Raw genomic sequence first — 25,638 nt, forward strand, 5'->3', positions numbered from 1 at the left:
TGGCCCGCGGGCCGTAGTTTGAGGACCCCTGGTCAAGACAGTTTTATGCGTCAGCCCGTTAAAATCAAACTGTGAACATGAAAACGATGATAACCAAAACAAGATAAAGTAATATCCTACTACACGGAGAGGCCAGCCGATTTCCTAAGCCCAAGGAGCACCCGGAAAGAAACTGCACCTCGAATCGTGGTTTCTGGCCTGTAGGTTGTCTGCATGTTAGTTCTACTCTTGAGAGAAACGACATCAGCACTATTAACCCTTGACATGTACAGGTGGGACAGTAACACGAATGTGAGGCAAGATGATGTCAAAAATGCAAACATGGGCCAAAACCGGTTTGGCTCAGTGGATAGAGCGTCGGCCTGCGGACTGAAGGGTCCCGGGTTCGGTTCCGGTCAGGGGCATGTGCCTGGGTTTCGGGCATATCCCCAGTGGGAGGTGTGCGGGAGGCGGCTGATCGATGTTTCTCTCTCGTCGATGTTTCTAGCTCTCTGTCTCTCTTCCTTCCTCTCTGTGAAAAATCAATAAAATATATTAAAAAAAAAATGCAAACATGGAACAATGCTTTACTTCAGTGATGCTTGAAAAAAAAATGAACGGTGACAGGAAGGTCCTAGACAGAAGTCATTGTTGAAAGGACGCCTGCTGGGCAGGAAGTTTCCAGGGAGACCTTTTCTTGAACGGCTGACAATGACCATCTGGCCAAAGCTAAACTGATTTTATGGATGTTCTTTTGTCTCCAATTTTGCAATCGCAGACAGTTTTCCCACGGTCACATGTGGGTTGAACAATGTGGTTTTCATGTGGCGCAGGGTCACCTCCACGTTGGCCTGGCTGACAGTTGTCCAAGTAACAAAGGCCTGCGAAGCTTTCAGTGCTCTGCTAAACTTAAATACAAACGAGGCAAGAATGTTTTCCGTGTGATTTGTAGTTTTAGTTTTTATGAACAGGCTTCTCCACCGTAAGAGGAAATCATGGTGCCATCATTTGCACATCGCTGACAGTGAAGACAGACCGCCATGAAGAACTTACGCTGTTCGAGTGGCGTCCAGGAAAGTTTAACTCGTTGGAAATGGTTTTCTAAGGACAGCAGATGCCCTATTTCCTTTTAAATGTACCTGACCTTTGTCACACCAAAGTGACCAGAAGAATCAAGTCTCTTTCTTTTTTTAAATATATTTTTATTGATTTCAGAGAGGAAGGGAGGAAAGAGAGATAGAAACATTAATGATGAGAGAGAATCATTGATCGGCTGCCTCCTGCATGCCCTCTACTGGGGAGCCCACAACCCAGGCACGTGCCCTTGACTGGAATAGAACCCAGGACCCTTTAGTCCTCAGGCCAACCCTCTATCCACTTAGCCAAAGCTAAGTCTCTTTCTGATTGTAAGTTCAGGGCATCACTAACCACCATAAAGAATGGCTATGCCCTAAGTCCTTTAGTTAGAACGGGGGCGTGCATTTTAAGAATAATGATGTGCTTCGATAACAATGTAGCTATTTACGATCTGCGTCCTCGGGGGTTCTGTGGCGTGAGAACCACGGGTTTTGTGGCTCTGCCTGTTTTCTGGTTCCTGGCACCAGGGTTCCCCGTACTTGTACGCTTCTTTTAGTTTGAGAGAGAGAACGGGGCCCGGGTGCGCCAAGACCCGGGGCGCCGCCTGCTGCCGAGCAGCTGTCTCCGCTTGGGCCGTGTGCCCGGCAGCATTACCACCTTCTCCGTGTGCCTGATATGAAAAGGCACAAAGCCCTGACCCGCCGCTTCTCAAAAAACCCTTTCAGAAGCCAGTGCCACCCGTAGCAACGGAACGTACACGGTGCGGATGAAGGGTGGGCTCCCGGCGCAGTCCGAAGTGGATGCAAACCTGGCGTCCTTTCCCGCATGTCCCTATGGTGTAAGGAAACGGGGCCCCCTCGGCCCCCCTGAGGTGAGGACACGCGGGAGGAGGTTCACCTGTGAACTCTGTACCCCCTGGCACAGGCCACACCCCAGGGGCCCCGGGCCCTGGATGGAGAAGCACACGCTTAAAGGGTCCCAGGGAAGAGGCTACGTGTCGGGGCAGGATCTGACACATTCAGTTCAGCTACAGGTCGATGCCACGTCTAGCGGGACGGGAACATTCCACGGCCGTCTTTCGGTGCACGCGTCACTGTGGGCCTTAACCTGAGGGCGGTGGGCCCAGGGCAGGGGCGGTGGCGGGCAAGCCCGTGGGGACTGTGTCTCCTTCGGGAGCTCTGTCTCCAGAAGGAATGCCAGCCTGTCTCTGCCCTCACCCCACCGCCCCTCCCTGCCGTCACGGCAGCAGCTCCCACGCCTGCTCCCGCCCACCCCCTCTGTGACCCACTTCGCAGGATGAGCCAGAGCGGTTCTTCCAGAAATGCACCTCAGGCCAGATTCCTCCTTTCCATGTTCAATGGATGACTTGGAATAAAAGTCCTGACCGATGGCAAATGCCTAAGAGCACCCACTCCACGCTGGTACCCCCGTCTAGCTGTGGGAGGGGCACATGCAGAGCTCTGTGCCTCAGTTTCCCCATCTGTAAGCGGGGAGCAAGCAGACCTAGCTCATGGCGCTGCCGTGGGAGTGACCTGAGGTAGTGAGTGGGAGCTGCTGAGAGCAGCGCGGGCACACAGGAGGCACACAGTAGGTGCGCACGCGTAGACTCTGCGAGGAGGGGCTGTGCTCACCTCTCCCACCCCGTGTGCGCCATTCTCCCCAGCTCCTCTCTCCCGCCCTAGAGCTCGCTCCCTGCCAGCCTTCCGTCTAGTGGGCGGTTACAGACTCCTGACACCTCCACGCGGCTCTGCCCTGCACTCTCGTCACCTGCCGGGCCCCATGACAGCACTTTGCTCGATTAGGAAAGTCAGGCTCTTTGTTTGGACACCGGTCCCTGCCGGGCGCCGCGAGGCCGGCTCCGCGAGAGCAGGGAGGGCATCCCTGCCCTCGTCATCGTGAGCCCGGGGCCTGGCACACACGTATGTGAAGGGAGTAAATCCACGTGGCAGCGTTTTTACCCCCCTCCTTGTCCTGACACATCCCCCGATTCCACGCGAGCCTTTCCACGGGGCGAAGGGGGCACTGGGTTCCGAGGGAGGCCAACGGGATCCATCCAGACGGAGCTGTAGCCTGAAGGTGCGGGTGGTGCTAAAGCTGGGAGGAGGCTGTGCTCGGAGGACGATGGGGAGTGTGTGTGTGTGAGTGTGTGTGTGTGTATGTGTGTGTGTGTATGTGTGTGTATGTGTGTATGTGTGTGTATGTGTGTGTATGTGTGTGTATGTGTGTGTGTGTGTGTGTATGTGTGTGTGTATGTGTGTGTGTGTGGGGGGGGGGGCGGGGGTACCAGTCGGCAGAGCTGCCGTCTCACCCCACGGCGCTGCCCGCAAGCCTCTGCTCCGGAGGACCAAGCGCCTGTGTCTGTTGGCCCAGTGGGTGGCGCTCCTGGGTCCATCTGGGGGTGTTACCCACCGGTGTGTCCCCCCAGAGTGTGCAGGGGCCCAGCTGCGGACGCTGGCGGAGACGGCAGCGCTGGGCCTGGGTGCAGGGCCGGGCAGTGGGAACCCTCGGCCGCAGGGATGGCAAGAGGCCCCCATGCACCTTCGGAGGGGGCGGGGGGGGGGGCTTTCCCGAGAGGAGGCGTGGAGGTTGGGGAGGGCCCTGGAGAGGCCTGGCACACCCCGCCAGCCTTCCACCACCCGCCCGCCCGCCCGCCCATGGGGGAACCTTGTGAAGTTCCTGGTCCCTCTCTGACTGGAGGAAGGGGTTCATGAAACGCCAGCTATGGGGGGGCATTTCCATTCCTGAGCCATGTCTGCTTTGCACCTCGTTCCTGTGGTGGGCTGACTCCTGATGGTATCTTGGAAGAGGGTGGAAGGGGACGAAGGAAAGGTGCCCTGTCCCGGGGCTCCCCTGTTGCCCCAACAAAGCCACCAGCCCAGCCCTGCTCCCTCCTGCCCTGCTGCTCAGAGCCACACAGGCCCTGGTCCTTGGTCACCACCCCCTGCAGCTCCCGGCTGCTCCCAGCAAGTCAGGGTGACACACCCAGGGGCTGCGGGGGTGGGGGTGGAAAATGTCCTCCCACCCCCAGCCCCAGGATCTCTAAATAGCCTGGGAGCTCTAAGAACAAAAGCCCCCCCTCCCCCCCAGCCTGTCACTGGCAACTGCTGTGGCTAATTTTATCTTCATGGGCAAGTGCCTGAAAGAGACGTGAAAGGAGTCTTTTTTGTTTTTCCTGCAGCAGTTAGTCACAACCCCAAATTTGAAATGGCTCCAACTGAGACTCTTTGGAGGGAAAGAGAAGGAAAGCAAAGGGGAGAGGGAGGGGGCGAGGGGGGAGGGAGGGAGAGGGGGTGAGGGGGTGAGGGGGTAGAGAAATATGAAGCATGACCGACCCCCAAGTAGGAGACCCGCGCTCAGAGCACTGTGACTGCACAGGACCAGCGTCGGGAAAGAAACTTAGCCTCAGACCGTGACCACCCAGGGCGAGCGGGCGCTGGGGGGTCCCTGTGCACAGGCTGTAGCTTATGGAATTCTCACAACGATCAAGTGGGAGTATTTTTTAAGTTTTCATTAGTTGATTTAAGTACAGTTGGCATACAATCTTATACGGGTTATGTTAGTTTCAGGTATGCAATACAGCGATTGGACATGTTTATGTGCTACACCCCCCCCCAATTCTAGTGACCATCTGACCCCGCGCAAACACATCACAGTGCTATTGACCATTTCCCCTTCACTTCCCCCTCCCTTCTGGTAGCCTTCCCTTCCGTTTCTGTTTCTATGGGTTGAAGTAAGACTGTTTTTATCTCCCTTCGAAGAAACGGGGCTCAACTGCCTTCTTCAGATCCCACAGCTAATCAGGAGAGGAGATCGGATTTAATCTGGTCTGTCTGATCTTAAGGCCCATGCTCTTCCCTTTAGACCAACTTGGAAGAAGTTTCCAAGAACCAAAAAATCTTCCTTGAGCATCTGCTCTGCCCAGTGCTCCTCAAGCAGCCGCACTTCTGGGGCTGCCGTGGGCTCGGGCCTGAATCCTGGTTTCTGGTTAGAAGGGTCCTCTGGAACATGTGACTCTCGATAATTCAAAATATTCATCCAAAGTCTTCAGTTGTATCAGTGAAGTTATCACTGCACCGATTTAATGATAATAAGGTATACTGAGATCTCATCTTATTTACTTCTTCATTCTTTTCTCTAACCTCATTGAGTTAGGGTCCCCAGCTATTCTGTTTTTCATTTAAAAAAAATGTTTTTATTGATTTTAGAGAGAGAGGAAGGAAGAGGAAGAGAGAGAGAGAGAAACATGGATGAGAGAGAAACATCAACATTGATCGGCTGCCTCCTGCACACCTCCCTGCTGGGGATCGAGTCCACTACCTGGGCATGTGCCCTGACCGGAATCGAACTGTGACCTCCTGGTGCTAGGTCGACACTCAACCACTGAGCCACATGGGCCGGCCCTCTTCTGGTTTTCATGGCCTCCATCCTTCCATGTTTCCAGCTTCCTTAATGTCTATTTTTCTTTTCTTTTAGTGCTAATATCTTTTTAAAAACACTTTCCTTAGAAAGTCATTTTTGGAGTTCTGTTTGTTTCTTTGTGGTTTTTGTGATGTAGATGGATGACTACAGATTCCTTTGTAACTAAAAGAGGAAGGCTGGAGACAGATGAACGATGGGGGAAGGCAGACAGGAACATCAGATCAATATCATTTTCTGAAGCAAAAGTTATTTTTCAGGACAAAGTAGAGAAAGAATCAGGTAGGTAGTCCCACATTGGGATAGTGTCCTCCGTTTGGATAGTAATCCTCAAATGCCGTCGTCAGACCCCGGTTGGGTTGCTGGAGGTCTGTCTAGTCCTGACAGTGACAACCCAACAGCAAACATCACATTAACTTCTCCCACCGGGATGGTGAAGCTTTCACATTAAAGCGACAGAGCCGTGCAAGGACTGGAATCTATTTCCTCAGGAATAACATCTGTCCTTTTAGCCACAGATCTTGAGAGGCAAACACATTTCCACCCACTCTAACATAAGGTCAGTTTTTAAAGACATTATCACAACTGAAAACTTACCTCTAGGGGTTTCCCAGCACACAAAAGAGTCAATTAAAGACAAGCCTTGCTTATAGTAGAAAGTCGTTAACTCCAGCCAATCAGCATCAAGTGTGCTAATGACGGGTCCTTTCCTCGTGACTTTCATGGACAGGACGCCCTCCTGGTAGGTCCAGCCGGTGGACTCATCATCAAACACGTTGAAGACTATATACAACTTGTTATCTGAGGACAGGCATTCAGAAAGAAAGAGGGAAGAGCTATAATTTCACTGAAAAGATTCTTAAAATATTTTTTATTAATCACGAGCTATTTCAAGCACATAACAAGCATCCTATATAATAAAAGACTAATATGCAAATAGACCGAATGTCAGAACGACCGGTCTCCATGACGTGCACTGACCACCAGGGGGCAGACGCTCAATGCAGGAGCTGCCCCCTGGTGGTCAGTGCGCTCCCACAGGGGGAGCGCCACTCAGCCAGAAGCCGGGCTCACGGCTGGAGAGTGCCGTGGTGGTGGCGGGACCCTTTCCCGCCTTCAAGGCAGGTGGACATCCCCTGAGGGCTCCTGGACTGCGAGAGGGCACAGGCCAGGCTGAGGGACCCTTCCCAGTGCACGAAATTTCGTGCACCGGGCCTCTAGTAGAGAATAACAAAATTACCTACCACTCAACTTTATCGAATCTTAACATTGTTCCGTGTTTGCTTCAGACTTTTTTAAGTGGTTGAGAGACGGAAATAGTTGAGGCTCACTATGAAATCTTCCCTTATCCCATGCTCCAGAAATAGCTACTATAATGAACTTGGTGTTTACCACTCTCATGCAAGCTTTTATTCTTTCACTATAGATTTATATGCCCACAGATGATATACAATGTTTTACAGTTAAAAAACGTCTAAAAAATGGCATCATGCTATACATGCCAATCTTTAAGTTGATTTTCTTGTTCAATATTACGCTTCTGCCGTATAGTTAACACTTCACAGATCTTAGTCATTTAGCTCACACAGTATTCCAGTCTACTGTTCTCTATTGGAGGACACATACACTGCTTCCAGATTTTTGTTACTACAATTATTACTCATGTCTCCTTGGACACGTGTGGGAGCCACCCTAGAACCCGTACTCAGACGTAGAATTGCTGGGTCGTGTCTTAGCCTTTACTGTAAGTTGGCAAATTCTTCCTTTGGGCGGACGACGGACCCACACCCGTGACTGTGTTAGAAAGTCTACCACCGCGTGCGGTACAGACACCAGGACTTGGGTGTGTGTGTTGTGTGCGTTTTTCTGGGTTGAGTATCATGAATTTCATCCGATTCTCTAAGAGGTCTTTTGTAGGTACCTGCTCGCCCCCCTCGCCCCCCCTCAGTGGTTCTAAGAGCCCCTGCCGCAGAAAGTTATTAGGAACGGTATGACTTAAAAACAAGCCATTTAGAAGGTGGAATCTAAAGGTGGACACACATTAAGTAGGTAGCCTCCTGGTTTAGAACTTAAAGACCTGGAAACAGACATCTAACCAAGGGGAGGCTGGGCACCAGCAGCTGAAGGGCAGCAGTGGGTGGACGTGAGCAGCGTCCTGACCACAGCCCCACCGCTCGCTCCCTCTTACACTCCTGAGTGTTTCACGCGGCAGGAAGCCGGCGTGGTGGTGAGCTGGGGACCGGTGGAAAGGGCAGGGTGGTGGTGGGGGATGGGTGAGAGCGGGAGTGGGAAATCCTCCCGGTTTTGTAAAGGAGATGGCGCTGACCAGGGTCCAATGGGTGTTTGTTAGGTACAGGATTTCAGCACATCTCAGAGACCACTCAGGATGCCCTGTCACACTGTGAGCAGCTGCAGCACCAACACTGATGAAAGGGTCATGTCCCAGCAGCTAACTTGGTGCAGGGTTTACACAGCCAGGCCCTGGGCTCAGCACTTGGCAGACTTCCCTTCCTTACTTCTCACAACCCCGTCCCATAAGGAAGGCAGTCTTATTCTCATCCCAGAAGTTAAGCATATCCCTAACCCTAAGGTCATACACAGTCTTTGATTTTCTTAAATAGTGCTTTTTTTTTTTTTTGTTAAATATTTTTCCATTGATCTTTTAGAGAGAGGGAAAGACAGAGAGAAAAATTGATGTGAGAGAAACATTGATTAGTTGCTTCCTGCACACACCCTGACCAGGGCCCAGGCCGGGGAGGGGCTGCAACCAAGGTATGTGCCCTTGACCGGAATCGAACCTGGGACCCTTCGGTCTGCAGGCTGATGCCCTATCCACTGAGCCACACTGGCTAGGGCTCTAATCTGCTTTTTGAAACATGCCTGGGAAGGTGCCAGAAAACGTTTAACAGTCCAAAAACAGAGTCTCCGTTTCTCCAAAAGACTTGCCAGTTGGCTGAGAACAATAAAACGATGGTTTAAAGATATTTTAGGATGCGGGCACTATTGTTACAGGAATTGTTTCACCATGACGGGCCATTTTCATATTCTAAGTGATGATCAAAGAAAGGGATGAGCTTCAAGGGTGAACGCCATCCACGCAATGGGAAAGGCCCCAACGAAAATCCTCACACGCTGCTGACAAGGGAACACGCAAGTCAGAGCAGCTTTCTTCAGAGGATCGCTCTCTCGACTCACAGGCACAGCCTGGCTTCCCAGGGAGCTGGTGAGGGCCTAACTGGAAAGCAGTGTTCAACACACAGTGTCCTTACGTGGGCGGCACTGTCAGACCCGCCAGAGACGCTGTTTGGAAAACTGTCCTGCCTTACTTCTGACTGTAATAATGTTAAAGAATAAGACGAGTTTATATTCGTTTATGTCGTCCCCGTAACCTTTAGAAACTTACTTTGCCTAAAAAACTTACTTTGTTAGCCCTGGACAGCGTGGCTCAGTGGTTGGAGCACTGGCCCTCATACTGCAGGGTTGTGGGTTCGATCTCTGGCCCTGGTTGGGGCCCATGCAAGAGGCAACCAATCGATGTGCCTCTCTCACATCAATGTTTCTCTCTCTCTAAAAAAAAAAAAAATCAGTGGGAAAAATATCCTTAGGTGAGAATTAACAACAAAAACCAACAACCTGTTTTGCTAAGTTTAACCTAACAGATGTCCTGTCTCTACTCCTCTGGTCTATTACCTTCTCCCCGTGTTGCCTCGGAGGCCCTGGGGCTGCCGTGTGGCTCCCTTTGGCATGGCCCGCTCTCGGGGTGGAGCTCTCCCTCCGCCCCACTCTCCGAGGGCTGCCCGCCCAGGGGGCCTTCACTCCAGCCTCTCCCGTTGTCCTCGCAGGAGTGGCGCCCCGGCAGGGCGGGCTCTCCGGCTCCGTCCAGGTCGGTCCCGTTGCAGAACGGCGCAGAATGCTGGGCCAGGAGTCCCACAAACCTCCGTCCTCGCTTAGAAGCTTCATTGATCTGAGGTTTCAAAAGAGACGGTGGGACAACATAGGAATTTCATGTCAACTGATTGCCAAGTAATCAATTTCCTGTAGGCTCATTAAGGAAATTAGCACAGGGAATGCATTTGCTGGTGGCTAAAGACTTATTCACGAACAAACCAGCGACCTGTGATAGGGCGCTACTCCCGAGACTGCCACACCGTGAAGGTGACTTCTTCGAGCAGTTCAGGCAGCTAGGAAGGGTGCAGGCAGGAGTCCTGTGTTTCTTTAAAAGGTTACCCTTTGGGAAGGGCTAGTCATTCCATAGCATGATTTCTGCAGACCTGGTCACCATGGTCTCTCTAGTTGAGGCAAAATGAAAAACTATTCTGAGAAATCCTCAAAAATAACATTACCAAACACATCTTAATGAATACAGAAGACATTCATTAAGAAACAAAAAAATATACAGTTGTTCAAAAATAACATTTGACAACTCGTTGTTTGATGTGGGGAAGAAAAATGTTAACGGGCAGATTCTTGGCCACGTGTGTGATGCATAAACCCAGTTCGCACTGCCTGCCTGAGGCAGCTTTCTGACTGCGTGCACCTGGTGCCACTGCCGCCCGCCTGGGCCAAGGAACACGCTTAGATTGCTCTGTCAGGGCAAGAACGGGGCCAGAGCCCGTGGCATGACCTGTGACACATTCAGACACGAGTGGCCGTTTCAAAGCACTTCTCCTTCCTCTGCCTGCGCTTCATTTCTCTGTTCCTTTTATTTTTTTAAAATATATTTTATTGATTTTTTACAGAGAGGAAGGAGAGGGATAGAGAGAAACATCGATGAGAGAGAAACATCAATCAGCTGCCTCCTGCACACCCCCTACTGGGGACGTGCCTGCAATCAAGATACATGCCCTTGACTGGAATTGAACCTGGGACCCTTCAGTCCGCAGGCCGATGCTCTATCTACTGAGCCAAACTGGTCAGGGCATTTCTCTGTTCCTTTTGTGCCCGTGTCTCTTCCCGGCCCCCAGGGTGTGACTGGCAGTTATGTTGAGAGCAGGATGAGTCTTATTCATCTTTGTATTGTAATGTTTTGTACCTATAGGTGCCCTGTAAGTACTTGTTAAATAAGTTAAAGAAAGAGCAACCTCTTTTATGTGGTCACTGGTCTAAATATGTACATTACAGTTTTATTTTTTAATTATATATTTATTGATTTCAGAGAGGAAGGGAGAGGGAGCGAGAGATAGAAACATCAATGATGAGAGAGAACCACTGATTGGCTGCCTCCTGCACGCCCCCTACTGAGGCTTGAGCCCACAGCCCAGGCATGTGCCCTTGACTGGAATCCAACTGGAACCCTTCAGTCCGCAGGCCGACTCTCTGTCCACTGAGCCATACCAGCCAGGGCTACATGAAAGGTTTTAAACGTTACCTGGGAGAGGAAGGGTAAGTCATGATGGAGGTTGCAACTGTGGACATCTAGAGTCAGAAACGAAATGGCAGGAAGAAGGGGGCTAACCCAGAGGGTAGTGTCCATTAGAGAGGGCGCCTAGCCCTGGCCGGTTTGGCTCAGTGGATGGAGCGTCGGCCTGCGGACTGAAGGGTCCCAGGTTTGATTCCGGTCAAGGGCATGTGCCTTGGTTGCGGGCACATCCCCAGTAGGGGGTGTGCAGGAGGCAGCTGATGGATGTTTCTCTCTCATCGATGTTTCTAGCTCTCTATCCCTCTCCCTTCCTCTCTGTAAAAAATCAATAAAATATATTTTTAAAAAAATTAAAAAAGAGAGGGCGCCTGTCCTGTCGCTCCCGCTGACGGAGAAGACGGCGGAGCAGGACGCGTGGGTGTGCGAGCTGGACAAAGGACTCTGCGGACACAGTGCCATCGATTGACTCCTGTAAGTTAGCACTGACGGTGTGACTGTGCTCGAAGCCTGGCCATCATCACAAGCTGTGCTTCACACCAGGGCCGGGGCGGGGGTGGGGGGTGGGGGGGCACCCTGCAGGGGGAAACGGTACAGTGACTGCCAGTGCTTTCTCGAGTCTTATATGTTGATTTGGGTGAAAAAGTGAAGAAGCCTTTTCCTATTACTAGAAAGTTTCATCTGGAAAAGTCTGGTAACAAATAGATTGTTAATTAGTGTTTTCCATTTTTAAGTTGGAAGATCGATGTTTTCCAATGTTATTTTTATTTAAAAATCCTGGGGAAAAAACACTTGCGAACCTACTTTTAAAAACAGAGCAAACATTGCTATAATGTTAAAATGACTTAAAATCTAGCTGTTCAACCACCAACTCTTTATCCAAGGCGGCCGTTCCAAGCTGACGCCTGGCGTCCATCCACTGCTCCTGTGCGCACACGGGCGACGCTCCATGTCCCCTGCGCGTTTCCTGAAGCGGCTCTCTTTCTGAAATAGCCGTTCCTCTAATTGCTGGAATAACAGCACTTTCCTGTTTAAGTGGGCCTGTAACTGTCTCCAGGAAGTCAGATGCAAAACAAGAGCTCTGACGGCGATCCATTAAGACTGAACTAGCCGTTATATTCTTGTTTTCAACAGAAATTTTCTGGAGTGGATTTATCCCCAGAAAAAAAAATGTTCCCAGAATAGTAGTAGTAAACAGCATGCGTACGTCGTTTATAAAAGTCTGTCTCCCAGCCTGTTCCTGAAAAGCCTTCTGAGTGCCGGTGACCTTCACAGAAGTGGCGACAGCAGCGGCGGCTGTCCCTGGCTGTGCACAGGCCACAGCTGCTCGGACACAGCCACTCACAGCCTGGGCACAGGCACAGGAACAGTGAGCAAGTCCCACCCTTTCTTCCTGGAAAGGAAATGTCTTAGTTTTTTGGTTCTATTCATGTAAATAAAAGCTACAATCTTACAAGTATGCCAATGCAACACAAAAGAAAACTTCAGTGTAAAACCCCATCAGTTTAGAATACTTATAAGTGTAAGTTTTTTTCTTGATTTTAATCAACATGCATAGTGTTTACTTTTTAAGTTTCAATTAGGTTATACTGTATAGACTGCCGGTCAATATAGTTGCCACGCTCAGGAACCATAAATATTCTATGCAGTGGTCGGCAAACTGCGGCTCGGCAACCCGGGGCTCGCGAGCCACATGCGGCTCTTTGGCCCCTTGAGTGTGGCTCTTCCACAAAATACCTACTTCTGCACACGGGCCACGAAGTTTCAATTGCACTGTACATGCGCGCCTGCACGTGGTATTTTGTGGAAGAGCCACACTCAAGGGGCCAAAGAGCCGCCATGTGGCTCGTGAGCCGCGGTTTGCTGACCATGGTTCTATTGTCTTGATGGGCCCACTGCCTCCTCAGTTTGCCAGTTATTGAGAATTTGGCCTCTTATTCGCTATTTGTTAAAATATTTTTGTCTAGAAATGACTTTTCCCCTTCTCCATGAATCTCTTGGAATAGATTCCTACAGAGGAACTTATTGAGTCACCAAATAAAACAGGATTTATAATTTTTATTACCAAACTAATATTCAGGAACACTGTACTAAGTTATTACAATGCCAGTTGCAATATATGGATTTTTCTTAAAGCTCACCCAACACTGGATTTCACACTTTCAATGTAACTTCTCAGTGAATCCTGGTGTGGCGGTTGTTCTCAGCTTCTACATTTACACTAAAAATGATTGGTTAGGTTGAACTGTTGGCCAAATGCCTCTTTGTAACTGTTTCCTTCTGTATCCACTGTTCATGGATTCTGTGTCCATTCAAGACTGGACACCGCTTTAATGCATTTTACTCACTTCATATAGATTCTGAAACCAAGTTCCCAGAGGACACTTGTTGCAGAGTTCATCTGGATTCTTTAAGCTTAGTTTTAAGCTTAGTTTTCCTAGTATTTGCTATATCTATATATGAAATTCAAAGTCCTCAATCTATACTAATAATAGCCTAGGTGGTCGTCACGCCCTCATGCATCACGCCCTAATGTTGTCACAAGATGGCCGTCATAAGATGGCTGTCACAAAATGGCCATGCACACAGGGAGACAGGGCCCAACAGAGGAGGCGGGTTGTGGCAGGGGAGGGCAGTTGGGAGCGATCAGGCCAGCAGGGGAGGGCAGTTGTGGGTGATCAGGCCGGCAGGGGAGCAGTTAGGCATCAATCAGGCTGGCAGGGGAGCGGCTAGAGGGCGATCAAGCTGGCAGGCAGAAGCGGTTAGGGGATAATCAGGCAGGCAGGCAGGCGAGCGGTTAGGAGCCAGCAGTCCCGGATTGTGGGAGGGATGCCCGACGGTGATCCCCCCCTGTGGGATCAGGCCTAAACCGGCAGTCGGACATCCCCCGAGGGGTCCCAGATTGGAGAGGGTGCAGGCTGGGCTGAGGGACACCCACTGCCCCTGTGCACGAATTTCATGCACTGGGCCTCTAGCCTATTTATAATTGACTACATCTACTCTTTCATTTTCTTTCAGAATTTTTATACTTAAAAATGACCTCTTTATCTCATTGGAAACATGTGGCATGTGCTGCTTACAGAAGAGCTGCCCACGCTCCCCATGGCACTTGCTAAGTAATGTTGCTCCCCTTTTATTTCCTCAGGTTTGTTATGAAACTTCTATGTGTATAAGTTTATTTCTGGCATTTCCATCTGTTTCATTGGCCTCCATGTCTGTTTTCATACATAAAAAAGTATAATACGTTTTTTAACACTGCACAATTTGGTATATGGTAGAATAAGTCACCTATTATTTCTCTGTTCTTTTTCAAACAAGAAAGGAAACTGATGGAGAAGAAATACCAATGACGTCTCAATATCCCATGAAAAAAATGTATACATTTAGTACCTTTTCTATCAGTTCTTTTGCTACGTCATTTGCTTGCGTCTCATGCATTAGAGGACATTCCTCAATCACCAGCCGTGGGCGTCTCTGTCCGCTGGGTGCTGCTGAGAGCTTCGGGCTGCAACAGAGAATAGTTCAGGGTCAGAAGCCCGAAGCCGGTTGCTGAGTTTAAGCGGATTTGCTCACGTGAAAATGCATGAGCAACAAGGAAGGTCCAAGCAATCATTTCTTTGCTTTGTCATTTCAAGCCTCACGGTTGTCTTCTTGGGCAAAAATACCAGAAAAACAGCCACTTTTATTCATTTAAATTTATTCATATATTAATTTCCAACTTAATATAGAAGAAAAGTTTCATGACTGTTGTTTTAACAAATGTTCTGAGAAGTGAATTGGGATGACTAGCAGACCTCGCTATGGTACAAAAGCACAAGTGAAAATCTGATTCAAATGCAGGTCAATATTGGCCCGTGTTTTTCCTTTTTCTTCTTCTCTGAGTTTTCCCCCTTACTTAGTCTTCGCCTTGTGAGGGCACCACTGAGTCTATTTTAAGCAATGCTAAACGAGAAAAATACTGTATACATGGTTAGTAAGGTTTGTAAGTAGGAAACGTGCTCCTACTGTGTGGTAAGTGGCGTGTTTCTTTGGGCATGCCCGACGAGGCTGCTGCCTGCGTGCACCCCCTTGGACACGGACCAGGGGGCAGTTACTCGGTAAGGACAGTGTCCCTTAGAAGCACACCTAGAACAGTTTTTAAATGTTTACTTCCTTCAGTTTTCCCTCTTTTCGTCTTATTCCATTTTTTCTTCTCTGCTTAGCCCTTTCATAGTTAAGGGGGTTGATTATTAGTCTATTCCTAGAAAGAGAAAACACAGGTTTTACCTTGGTCTTTGAGATGGTTTTGGTGTAGTTGAAGAGTGGTTTAAAAAAATGGAATGCTAATCAAAGAAAATGGGTCTGGTTATTTTCATCACTGGAAGGAACAACAGTCTTTGAAAACGTTCAAACTTACAAGCTAGTCTGGCAAAAAATGGTTGCAGTATTGTTTGGGAAAGTAACTATTTCAAAAAGTTTAAATAATAAAATAAATGGCTTTTACTTATTTTTTTTAAAAAAGCTGACAAGCCCAGCTGGTGTGGCTCAGTGGTTGAGTGTTAATCCATGAACCAGAATTCCTGGTCAGGGCACATGCCTGGGCCCTGGGCTTGGTCCCCAGTGTGGGGTGTGTCAGAGGCAGCTGATCAATGATTCTCTCTCATCGTCGATGTTCTTGCTCTCTCCCCCTCCCTTCCTCTCTGAAATCAATAATATATATATTTGATAAGAGCTCTATCCACTTTGTAAGAACATGGCATGTAGGCCTTTGGGAAATAACCGTTTCAGAAGGGAGACGGTGTCTGTGCCCTGTAACAGAACAACGCAGGGCAGTTAAAAATGCTCACAGAGAGTCCCTGGCCCAGGCCCCGAGGACCTGGAGCTGCGGCTACCCTGTCGGCTTCCACGTGCGTCTCCAGGCTGCTTCCCTTCCCTTTGGCACAGTCTTCCTCACCTGGGGCCTGTTGGTCTGCAGGCTCTAGACTCAGTGAGGCCTCGCAAGGGAGGAAATGTAAGCTTCCTTCCTCAACCCGGGGTAACCACTGGGAAACATGCCTTAACCCAAACTCCTACTGATCCTTCATTTCTATCACGTTGTTCGAACTTTCTGTTCTTTCAGCCAAAGAAAACTGCCCGTTAGCAGCTCCTCACTCAGTGTGACTGCCTCCTTGGGCAGCAGGCTCACCTGAACTTCAGGCGCCACAGCACCACCCGGTACAGGTGGCTGGCGGGCAGGGGCCTCCGCTGGCGCACAGGCTGAAGGACAGGGTGAACCGCCCCGACAACGTAGCCTTTGCGATAGTACTCGTCCACTTTTGTTACTATGTCTGGGATGGAGCTGATCTTGATGACTTCCGGGTTTGGTGACGCTGAAATAGCAAGTGCAAAGAGAAATTTGCACATCCATAAAATTGAATTATTTATTACTTCTATCTATGTGGGATAATACTAATGAGTAGGAAACCTATATTTTCCAAATTTATTTAAGAAAAAAGCAACAGTAACTTTATGAGCTGGTAGATATAGAATTATTACCAATATGTCTTTTTTGTTGTTGTTAATCCTCACCGGAGGATATTTTTTCCATTGATTTTTAGAGAGTGGAGGGGGAGAGAGAGAAACACCAACGTGAGAGAGACACCTTGATTGGTTGCCTCCCACATGCACCCCAACCTGGGGGCCAGGGAAGGAGCCTGCAACCAAGGTACATGTCCTTGACTAGGAATCAAACCTGAGACCCTTCAGTCCAAAGGCTGATGCTCTAACCACTGGAGAAAACGGGTCAGGGCATCAGTATGTCTTCAAGTAAAAATATAACGCCTTAGCTTTTTTTTTTTCAATTAAGCAACTTTATTTCTTAGGATTTCATTTGACTATATTTCCATTCATAGATACCAAAGACACAGACACAAGAGAAACAATGTTAAGTTGAAAAGTCAGCTGTTTTTATGATTCTGAACAAGATGAGATGCATAATTCTTAAGAATAAAATTCATACACACCTAAAATTCAGAATGGGAGAAATAGTATTTGTTAAGCAAGAATTGTCATTTCCAATTACACTTCTAAAGCACCGTGTTCGCTTTGTTTTTTAATCTTCACCCGAGGATATGCTTTTATTGATTATACAGAGAGGAGAGAGAGGGAGAGAGAGGGAGGGAGGGAGAGAGAGAGAGGGAAAGATCAGTTGCCTCCCATACGTGCCCTGACTGGGGAAGGAACCCAAAACCTAGGCATGTGCCCTGACCAGGAATCGAACCCGCAACCTTTCAGTGTATGACGCTCCAACCGGGCCCCCTCACCAGGGTTAAACCACCGTGTTTTGTTTCTCTGGGAAACTAAAAATATGGTTTCTTAAGGCACTTATGTAAATGGTTGAGTAAAGGAACTGAAAAAGTAACGGAACCCAGAAGTTCCTTTTAAAAAGTAAGAATTCCGCCGAGGCCGGTTTGGCTCAGTGGATAGAGCGTCGGCCTGCGGACTGGGGGGTCCCGGGTTCGATTCCGGTCAAGGGCATGTGCCTGGGTTGCGGGCATATCCCCAGTGGGAGATGTGCAGGAGGCAGCTGATCGATGTTTCTCTCTCATCGATGTTTCTAACTCTCTATGTCTCTCCCTTCCTCTCTGTAAAAAATCAATAAAATATATATATATTTTTTAAAAAAGTAAGAATTCCAAATGCACAGGAAATTTAAATGTAAAACTGCATGCCCCTCAGGCCTCCCTCTGAGGCTGGGCAAGTCTGTCGGACCTACACGGCGGCACAGTCTGTGCAGCAGTTAGTCCGGGGAAAAGGGTGTGTTACTTGAGACAAGGTTCTTGTGTTCCAGCGGTCTTAACCTACAAAACAGCGCTCCGTAGCGACATTTCCCATTTCCTGGAGAACAATCAGGAGTCAATACCTAGAAGTAGACCTGCAGTTTGAGTGCCTCTCGAGTAAGAAAACATCTGGAATTGACTCCAGGTGTGGGCAGGGCAGTGCTGGCGGCTGGCCTCCCTCAGCATGGTCGGTGGCGTCCAGCAGAAACCACTGCGAATGGCCAGAGGACAGGGAGGAGGCTGAGGAGCGGACGAGGAGGAAGGCCGAGCGGACATCCCCTCCTCGCACATTAACATCCAGGCCCTGGGACAGAAGTGCACCCTCGGCGGGTGTTCGTGCCAACTTCTCACACGAGAGGCCGGCTCTCAATAGAGCAGCCGTGTGAACCAGGATGGACCCATTTCCTCCAGTGCCCATCCTCGCTTGGATGGGAACGGATCTATTCAGAATCCGCTTCTTCCTCGCTGTGAATAGGAAGAAAGCCGCACGGCCCTGGACTCTGAAGCAACAGCTGGGCTTCATTGTGCAGTGACCCAGTTCTGCCTGCTGTGTGGCCGTCGCTCTGTGAGTCACTGGGTTTTACCATGTTCCAGTATTTTCATTCCCAACCCTGAGTTCCAAACAAAGGAACTGAAAAACCATGAAACAGAACAAACTGTTAAGACTAGGAAACAAACATTAACCCCAACGTCTCTTCAGAACTGTATACACAGTTTTAAAGCAAAGTTCAGGTTTTAGGGAGTCTCATGGCTCCCTGTAGAAAGTGGAGATGCGTTTGCAGGGCACGGAAGACTCCCCATCGTCTGGCCTCCGCCTGTGCTCAATATATTTTTATTGATTTCAGAGAGAAAGGGAGAGGGAGAGAGAAACATCAATGATGAGAGAGAATCATTGATGGGCTGCCTCCTGCACACCCCACACTGGGGATCGAGCCCACAACCCGGGCATGTGCCCTGACCGGGAATCTAAGGTAACTTCCTGTTTCACAGGTCGATGCTCAACCACTGAGCCATGCCCGCCGGGCCCTTTATGTTTTCAATGCAAGCTGCCATTTTTGTAGTCGCTCATTAACGTATTTAATTGAAGCAATATAACTGCAGTTCTAAAATACCCTAAAACTCCACTGAGCTCCGTGGCTCATGATTACAGGCAGATACAAGACCAGATTCTGACCATTTGAACCTCCGGCTGCCTCGCTGTGTGCTGCTCCCATCCATCTGCTTCACCAGGACTTCCCAGACAGAACCTGACGCTTTCCCTGACTGCTGAGTCTGTGCATCGTCTTTCAGCCTTGCTTAACCATGCTTCCTACTCAATCTTTTTAAAAAATATGTTTTTATTGATTGATTTTTTTTTTTTTTGAGAATGGCAGAGGGAAAGAAAGAAACTTCAATATAACAGCAAAGCATCCATCAGCTGCCTTCTGCACACCCCCTACCGGGGATCAAGCCTACAGCTCAGGCCTGTGCCCTGACTAGGAATCGAACCAGCAACCTTTCGGTGCGCAGAATAACATCTAACCAACCTAGCCACACCAGCCAAAGTTACTCAGTCTTTTTTATAACCTTTTAAAAAATTTTGAGTGGGGGTAGATATGTACCATACCCCACCCCCCAAAAATGCACAAAACATACTTAAAACTGCCACCACCTGGGCCACCACCCCATTCAAAGACCAGAAAACGGGGCACTCCAGCTGCCCCCCATTTCACCCTTCCCACCAACAACCCCCTCTCCCTCCCTGCGCTCCTTGAGCGTGATGGTCATCCCTTCCTTGCTATTCTTTCTAGTTGACTGTTGAGTATGCAGCCAGGAACACTATAGTTCAGTCCTGCTAGTTTTCTGAGCTTTATAGACGTGGAATCATACGGTGTGTGCTAGTGCTTTTGTGTCTGTCTTCTTCCACTCAGCGTGATGTTTCTGAGATTCGCCTGGTGTAGCTTGTGTCACTGTAGGTCGCCCCTCGCCATTGCAGCATAGCGGAGGTCGGCAGAGCACTGCCCATGGCCTGCTTGGTTACATGAGCTGTATTTGCACAACAAGGCCAGAGACGAGTGGCTGTGACCAAGACCACATGGCTTGCAAAGCCCACAAGACTTCCTGTCTGGCCCTTTGCAGAAAATGTTTGCCGGCTTCTGCAGGGTGGTGTTCCGTTGCGTGAGTCTCCTACGGTTTATGTGTCCTGCCTCTTGTTCCTGGATTTCTGAGTTGTTCACACTTGGGTTGTTACAAACGACGCTTCTATGCACATTCGTGGATGTGCCTCGGGGTGCACACGTGCCCACGATTCTGTTGGGTGTATGCTCAGCTAACTAGGTGACGCCAAAGCCTTTGTCCAACAGGGTTGCACTGATTTACCGACACCTGCAGTCAGCAGTCTTTACAGTTCAGTCATTTTGCATGATGTGTAGTGGTGTCCCACTGTGCTTTTAACACGCATTTTTCTCATTACTAACAAGGTTGAGCACAGTTTCGTGTATCTGTTGACCACTTGGATTTTCTGTTTTATGAACCATCTGCCCACAGTCCTTGGCCATTTTCTATTGGGTTATCTCTTCCTTCCTGGTAATGTTTGTAGTTATATTTATACGTTCTGGACACAAACCCTTGCCTAAACCCCACTCATCCTTTAATCTCTGATGAGGTGGCACTTCTTTAAAGGGTCCTCCACTCAGGGGGTGCTCTCCTTTCTGCTTCTGTGGCCCTCACGCCTCTAGCTCGTTCCTCGGCCACCCCCATGCAACATGCCTGCAATGAAACTGCCCATTCACCACCCGCGACTCCTTGGGACGCCCCTGCTGCTGTAAGAGGCACCGCCATTCCCACAGTTACTCAGGCTCAGAACCGGGAAGTCACCCTGGATTCCTCATTCTTTCTGTCCCTTCATGTCCGCCAGCCACAGGCTCCGTTCCGCCTCCCCAATGTCAGTGATATCTGCCCCTGCATCCCACCCTGTGGCCGCCCCTCATGTGCAGGTCCGCGTTGGTTAGCCTTGACCCCGGCAAGCAGTCTCCTAACTGCGCTCCCTCTTCCCACCTCTCCCTCTCGCTACCCCATATGGATCTTCTGAAAACACGCCTCTGTGTCTATTGATTACTTGTTCAAAGCTTCACAGCTATTGATTCCTCGTAGAATCAAGGAATCGCACCTTAGGCAAGTCAGGGCGTCTTCACAGAAGACATACATCATATGTGTTTACTGCTGTCACCAGGTTTGATAAGACAAGGCTGGGTTCTAGTTCTAATAAAAAGGAAGCAAGCTAGTGGCCAGCAACATTTTATTTAATATGTTCTACATAAACCTACTGAATTACATCTTACGTAGTTCACCGAGGAACCTGCCACCTGTCCTGTGGGCTTTTAGCATTGCAGACACTCCTTTTAGCCACAGAGCTATCCATGCTCTAAAAATCCTTCAGGCTTTATCACTTAGACTAGAGGCCCGGTGCATGACATTCGTGCACTTGGGGGGGGGGTGTCCCTCAGCCCGACCTGCACCCTCTCACAGTCTGGGAGCCCTTGGGAAATGTCTAAGCCGGCAGTTGGACATCCTTAGTGCTGCCATGGAGGCGGGACAGGCTCCCACCACCGCCACTACACTCGCCAGCCGTGAGCCCAGCTTCTGGCTGAGCGGCACTCCCCCTGTGGGAGCACACTGACCACCAGGGGGCAGCTCCTGCATTGAGTGTCTGCCCCTTGATGGTCAGTGCACATCATAGCAACTGGTCATTCCACCATTTGGTCAATTTGCATATTAGCCTTTTATTATTTAGGATTTTTTTCTAGGATTGGACAGAGAGGTAAGCTAACCTGTTGGATAATTTGCAGAGTTAATTTAAGTTTTCATTAATAAAGCATATCTAACACACTCCTATAAACATACACACTCTGATACGCATACACATATAGGTTAGACCAGTGGTCGGCAAACTGCGGCTCGCAAGCCGTATGCGGCTCTTTGGCCCCTTGAGTGTGGCCACGAAGTTTCAATCGCACTGTACGTGCCTGCCCGCACATGGTATTTTGTAGAAGAGCCACAGGGGCCGCAGTTTGCCGACCACTGGGTTAGACAGTAAACCAGAAAATTTATCACAAAAGTGCACTGAAACCTCACCAGAGCCGTTGGTGGACCTGGCATAACAGGAGGTATAAGACTAGTTACCTTTGAATCAAGTGCTCACTCAAGTGCCAGGAGCCTGTTCAAGTAGATGATCTCCTTTCACCCTTAGCATGTCTCTATCGCGTCAGCACCATCAGAGCCCCCGTTTTACAGATGAGGGGACTGAGGCAGAGCGACGTTTACAGACTTGCCACAGCGAGTGAGTGATAGCGCTTGCGTTCAGAAGCTAGGAGCGGGGACTTCAGAGCCTTATATGCTTAATGCCGATGACATTATTTCTCCCATAGAGATGGAAATAATGGTTCAAAAAAAAAAAAAAAAAAAAAAAGACCAAGTATGGGGAGAGAGAGAGAGGAGAGAGAGAGAGATGTGCTTGAATGGGAAAGAAATAAGTTGTTCAAGAAATCACAGCCCCATAACAGGGCCCTGGGCATTTCTCCTCCTCTGGCCCCACTGGGACTTCACGCTGTCTGTGGCCTGTGTTTGGAAAAACAGAGGAAGACAAGGTAGGAGACAGGCTGATGGCGAGCGCACAGCGGCCGGCCGCCCGTGGTGCCTCCTGGAAGCCCGCTCACGGCGCCGTGGCCTGAGGTCCTCCTGATGGGAACCCCGGGGCAGTCGCTGGTGCCAAATGCAGGGGGAAGGCTCCCCCGCCCTGACTCACGGCCCTGATGGGAACCCCGGGGCAGTCGCCGGTGCCAAATGCAGGGGGAAGGCTCCCCCGCCCTGACTCACGGCTCTGAGCGCCGCGGTGGCAGGTGGAGGTCGGAGGAGAGAGAGGAAGGTGGTTTATGGAGCTGGGCTGATGTCATTTTGGCTTCTGAGTCAAAGCCAAGAACAAAACATGTAGGACAACATGGAGAGGACAGGGCGCCGGGACCAAACAGGAACCAGGTGCAGCTCGAAGACATGTGCCGCTTGGTGTGACATCTGCAAACCATGCCCACACTTACCCTCTGTCTACAGTGTGACAACTGCTACCGCCTCCAACCCCCCAGTGTGGAAGCAGGGATTACATTCCTTCCACAGACAGCACTTCCTGCTCTAACTAAACCAGAGTGACTTCTGAAAGCGCTGTCGATGCTTCTGATTTGAGGGCGGCTGCATTTACACAGGTTTGCCCGAGATGGTTCCCGCTGTGGGGAGGAAATCAGGAAAGAGCTCCAAGTGCCTCTCAGCCCTGCGATCCCACGGGGGCCCGTGCAGCAAACCTTCAAGCGCGGCCCCAAATGGCTCTGGCCTGCGGTTTATGAACAGACAAGGGCTTACGGTTAAGGGGAGAACACGTCTGTGTCCTGTGGGTTTACAGAAGCGAGTCCTAAGAAGCCATCCACGGGACGGTCTGGGGAGAAAACAGCACCGCATCATGGAAATTTCCTCCAGTCATGGTCTTTGGAAAAGTATGGACACAATTCATCTGATGGTTACTTCCTTGCTCACCATGATCTTAATAGACTGTTAACTTTCCTGGTGAAAAAGGAAGCGAGGAATGCTGACATTCCCTCCCCCGGCGGCCTTGGCCTCGGGTGGGAGTGGACGTGCGGCCGCGGAGAAGCAGACGTGGGTGCTGTGCGCCCCTGGAAGGCGCTTGCTGGCCGCCGGCTCAGTTTTTTGACAAAGAAAAATGGGCTGCCCTGCCTCTCGCACAAAGATGCTCTGTTCAGGGCAGCCGAGAAGCGCGGAGTCCGCGGGGCGTTGGAAAGACACGAAGGAAATGCCCAACGGGACCCCATGCCCAGCACAAACTTCCCACCCACCCGTACAGTGTGTGGCTTTTTCAAATTAAAAGTATAACTTTGTGAGAGGAGCTTAACGCAGGGACATCTGGGAATGCCAGCGGCTGGCAGGACACGCTCGCCTCCACGGTTAGCCGCCCATCGTTAGAGACACGGTGCAGTTTGAAGCCTGGGGTTGGCAGAGGCCGATGTACAGACCCCTGCGTTCCAGAAAGGAGGAGGCCAAGTGTCTGTGAGGTCCGGCCCCTCCCTCCTTCCTGGGGCTGCCATCTGGGCTTGTTTATTTGTGTCCCAACTTTCTGGAACAGGGAGGTGCTCTGTTAGGGATGGGGCACCGAGCCTCACAGAAAAGGCTGTCTGTTCTCCCTTCTTACTGCGTGCTCAAGCTCCAAGGTCACTTTGGTCAAAAGACCCGGTAACTAGCACATCACAACATGTAACTCAACTGGGGACCTCAGAGCTGGCTGGGCAACACGCTCCCGCAAGATGCCAGGAACCTTTCCCGCAGCTACCTGCTTGCGCCTTTCCGATCTCTTTCAAAACTCGCTGTCATGCAGGCCCTAGCTGTTTGGCCTGGAAAGCAAACCTGTTTCCCGGATCCTTCTACACATAAGCATTGGATTTAAGAATGAAAAAAATAGTCCTCAACAGTGCTCCTAACTTCATAAAGCACATATGTTACCAAAAAACAACAGAGCAAAATAAAAAAAAATCTTTCCGTATGTAGTTAAGAGACAAAGCACTCTTGTCGGAGTGATTATGCAATCCGGTGGGAAGAACACTTCAAGCATCACAAACGGACACTCACATCAAAACCCCGGGGCCCTCACCTCTGACACATCCACCGAGCGAATACAGTAGGAGGGAAAGGTACCTTGTAGAGTAAAGTCCAGCAACACATACTCGTAGGCAACTTCTGTCTTTGTTTCCACTTGCGGTCTCTTCAGGGTGGAGAAGATCTTCCCAGGGCTGCTGTCCTCGGGGTCGCCCAGCTTCCGGAGCCCGCACCCCATGGCCACCCCCAGGAGCTACTCCGCGGGGCCCGGCTTCTCCAGCCAAAGCAGAGATGCTCAGGGGAAAGCGTCCGCGTCCGGGGAGCGGAGCCGCCGGCCGGTCCTACCCATGTCCCTGTGCCGCCGCCGGGCCGTCAGGACTGGGCGGCGGGCGGGGGCTGGGCCGGGTCCCGGGGCGCGCGGCTGCCCAGCCCCGCGGAGGTTTCCATGCCACGTCGGTCCCAGCCCCGCGCCCTGCGCCCTGCGCCCTGCGCCCGCGGCTTTGTCTGCTCGGGGCTGGAGGGGGAAGAGGTGTCCCGGACGGAAACAAGAGGCCAGGGCGCAGAGCGGGTGGAAACAGTTACAGGCGAGGATCCCTGCAGCCACAGGGCATGCGATTCTGTTTTTTTTTCTCTTTTCCCCTTTCCTGTGCCCACCCCCTCCTTCCTCCCCGCTACTACCAAGGAGAGAGAGAGAGGGAGAGAGAGAGAGAGAAGGGATGAAAGAAAGGGATTCTCAACATGATTGGAAACAAAAATCATTTCCAGAACGGAAGTCAGCTTTATGAGGAAACTTTTCTGGCGTCTAAAAGCAGAAAAGTAAAGTTTTTAAAAAAAATTTTTTTAAACACACACAGACACTTTAGCACTTTTGAGAATTTCTTCCGATATGAAGGTTCTTTTTATGCTGGAAAAATTATATACTAATTAAAACTGCCAAATAGAAAATAGAACAACATTGAAATATTTTCATAACAAGACTATTTAATTGCAAAGGGGAGACAGATATGTGGATAATTAGTTTTCCCAACATCCTTAAAATTTAAAATCCTCTACTATTAGACGGCCTATGGTGGTAACTAACCACACTTGCAGGTCCCCCAGTATCTGTAATAAGAAACCCCCACACAACAAGACTGACAACTTGATTCATTCAGTCTTACAAACTACCATTTACCTCAAGTCAAGCACAATTTAAGGCGGACCTATTGTAATGAGTGTTTACTGCGTTTCCCCATCGACAGGTCAGGGGTATGAAGCACCCAAGACCGAGAGCCCTGGAATCGGACGGCTTGGGTTCAGTCCTGCTTCTAAGGCCTCCTCGAGATGCGATCTTGGGCAAGTTACTTGACCTCTTCAAGTTTCGACTTCCGTCCTCACGAAATG

The 25,638-nt window shown here is 49.9% G+C and overlaps 1 protein-coding gene across 1 annotated transcript in view; it reads right to left on the bottom strand.

Annotated features, from left to right (window-relative positions):
* The window catches only part of RFTN2 (raftlin family member 2), a 42,574-nt gene extending 17,687 nt beyond the window's left edge, over positions 1-24,887 (bottom strand). Inside the window, exons 1-5 of the mRNA XM_036320275.1 lie at positions 24,355-24,887; positions 15,993-16,176; positions 14,219-14,333; positions 9,163-9,436; positions 6,070-6,273 (exon numbers count right to left, since the gene is read on the bottom strand). Coding sequence (XP_036176168.1) covers positions 6,070-6,273; positions 9,163-9,436; positions 14,219-14,333; positions 15,993-16,176; positions 24,355-24,493 — 916 coding nt within the window. The 5' untranslated portion in view covers positions 24,494-24,887. The remainder of the gene's footprint in view (positions 1-6,069; positions 6,274-9,162; positions 9,437-14,218; positions 14,334-15,992; positions 16,177-24,354) is intronic.
* Between the last annotated feature and the right edge of the window lie 751 nt (positions 24,888-25,638).

Source organism: Myotis myotis, unplaced genomic scaffold (assembly GCF_014108235.1).
Source record: "Myotis myotis isolate mMyoMyo1 unplaced genomic scaffold, mMyoMyo1.p scaffold_m19_p_8, whole genome shotgun sequence".
In the NCBI taxonomy this organism is placed as follows: Eukaryota; Metazoa; Chordata; class Mammalia; order Chiroptera; family Vespertilionidae; genus Myotis; species Myotis myotis.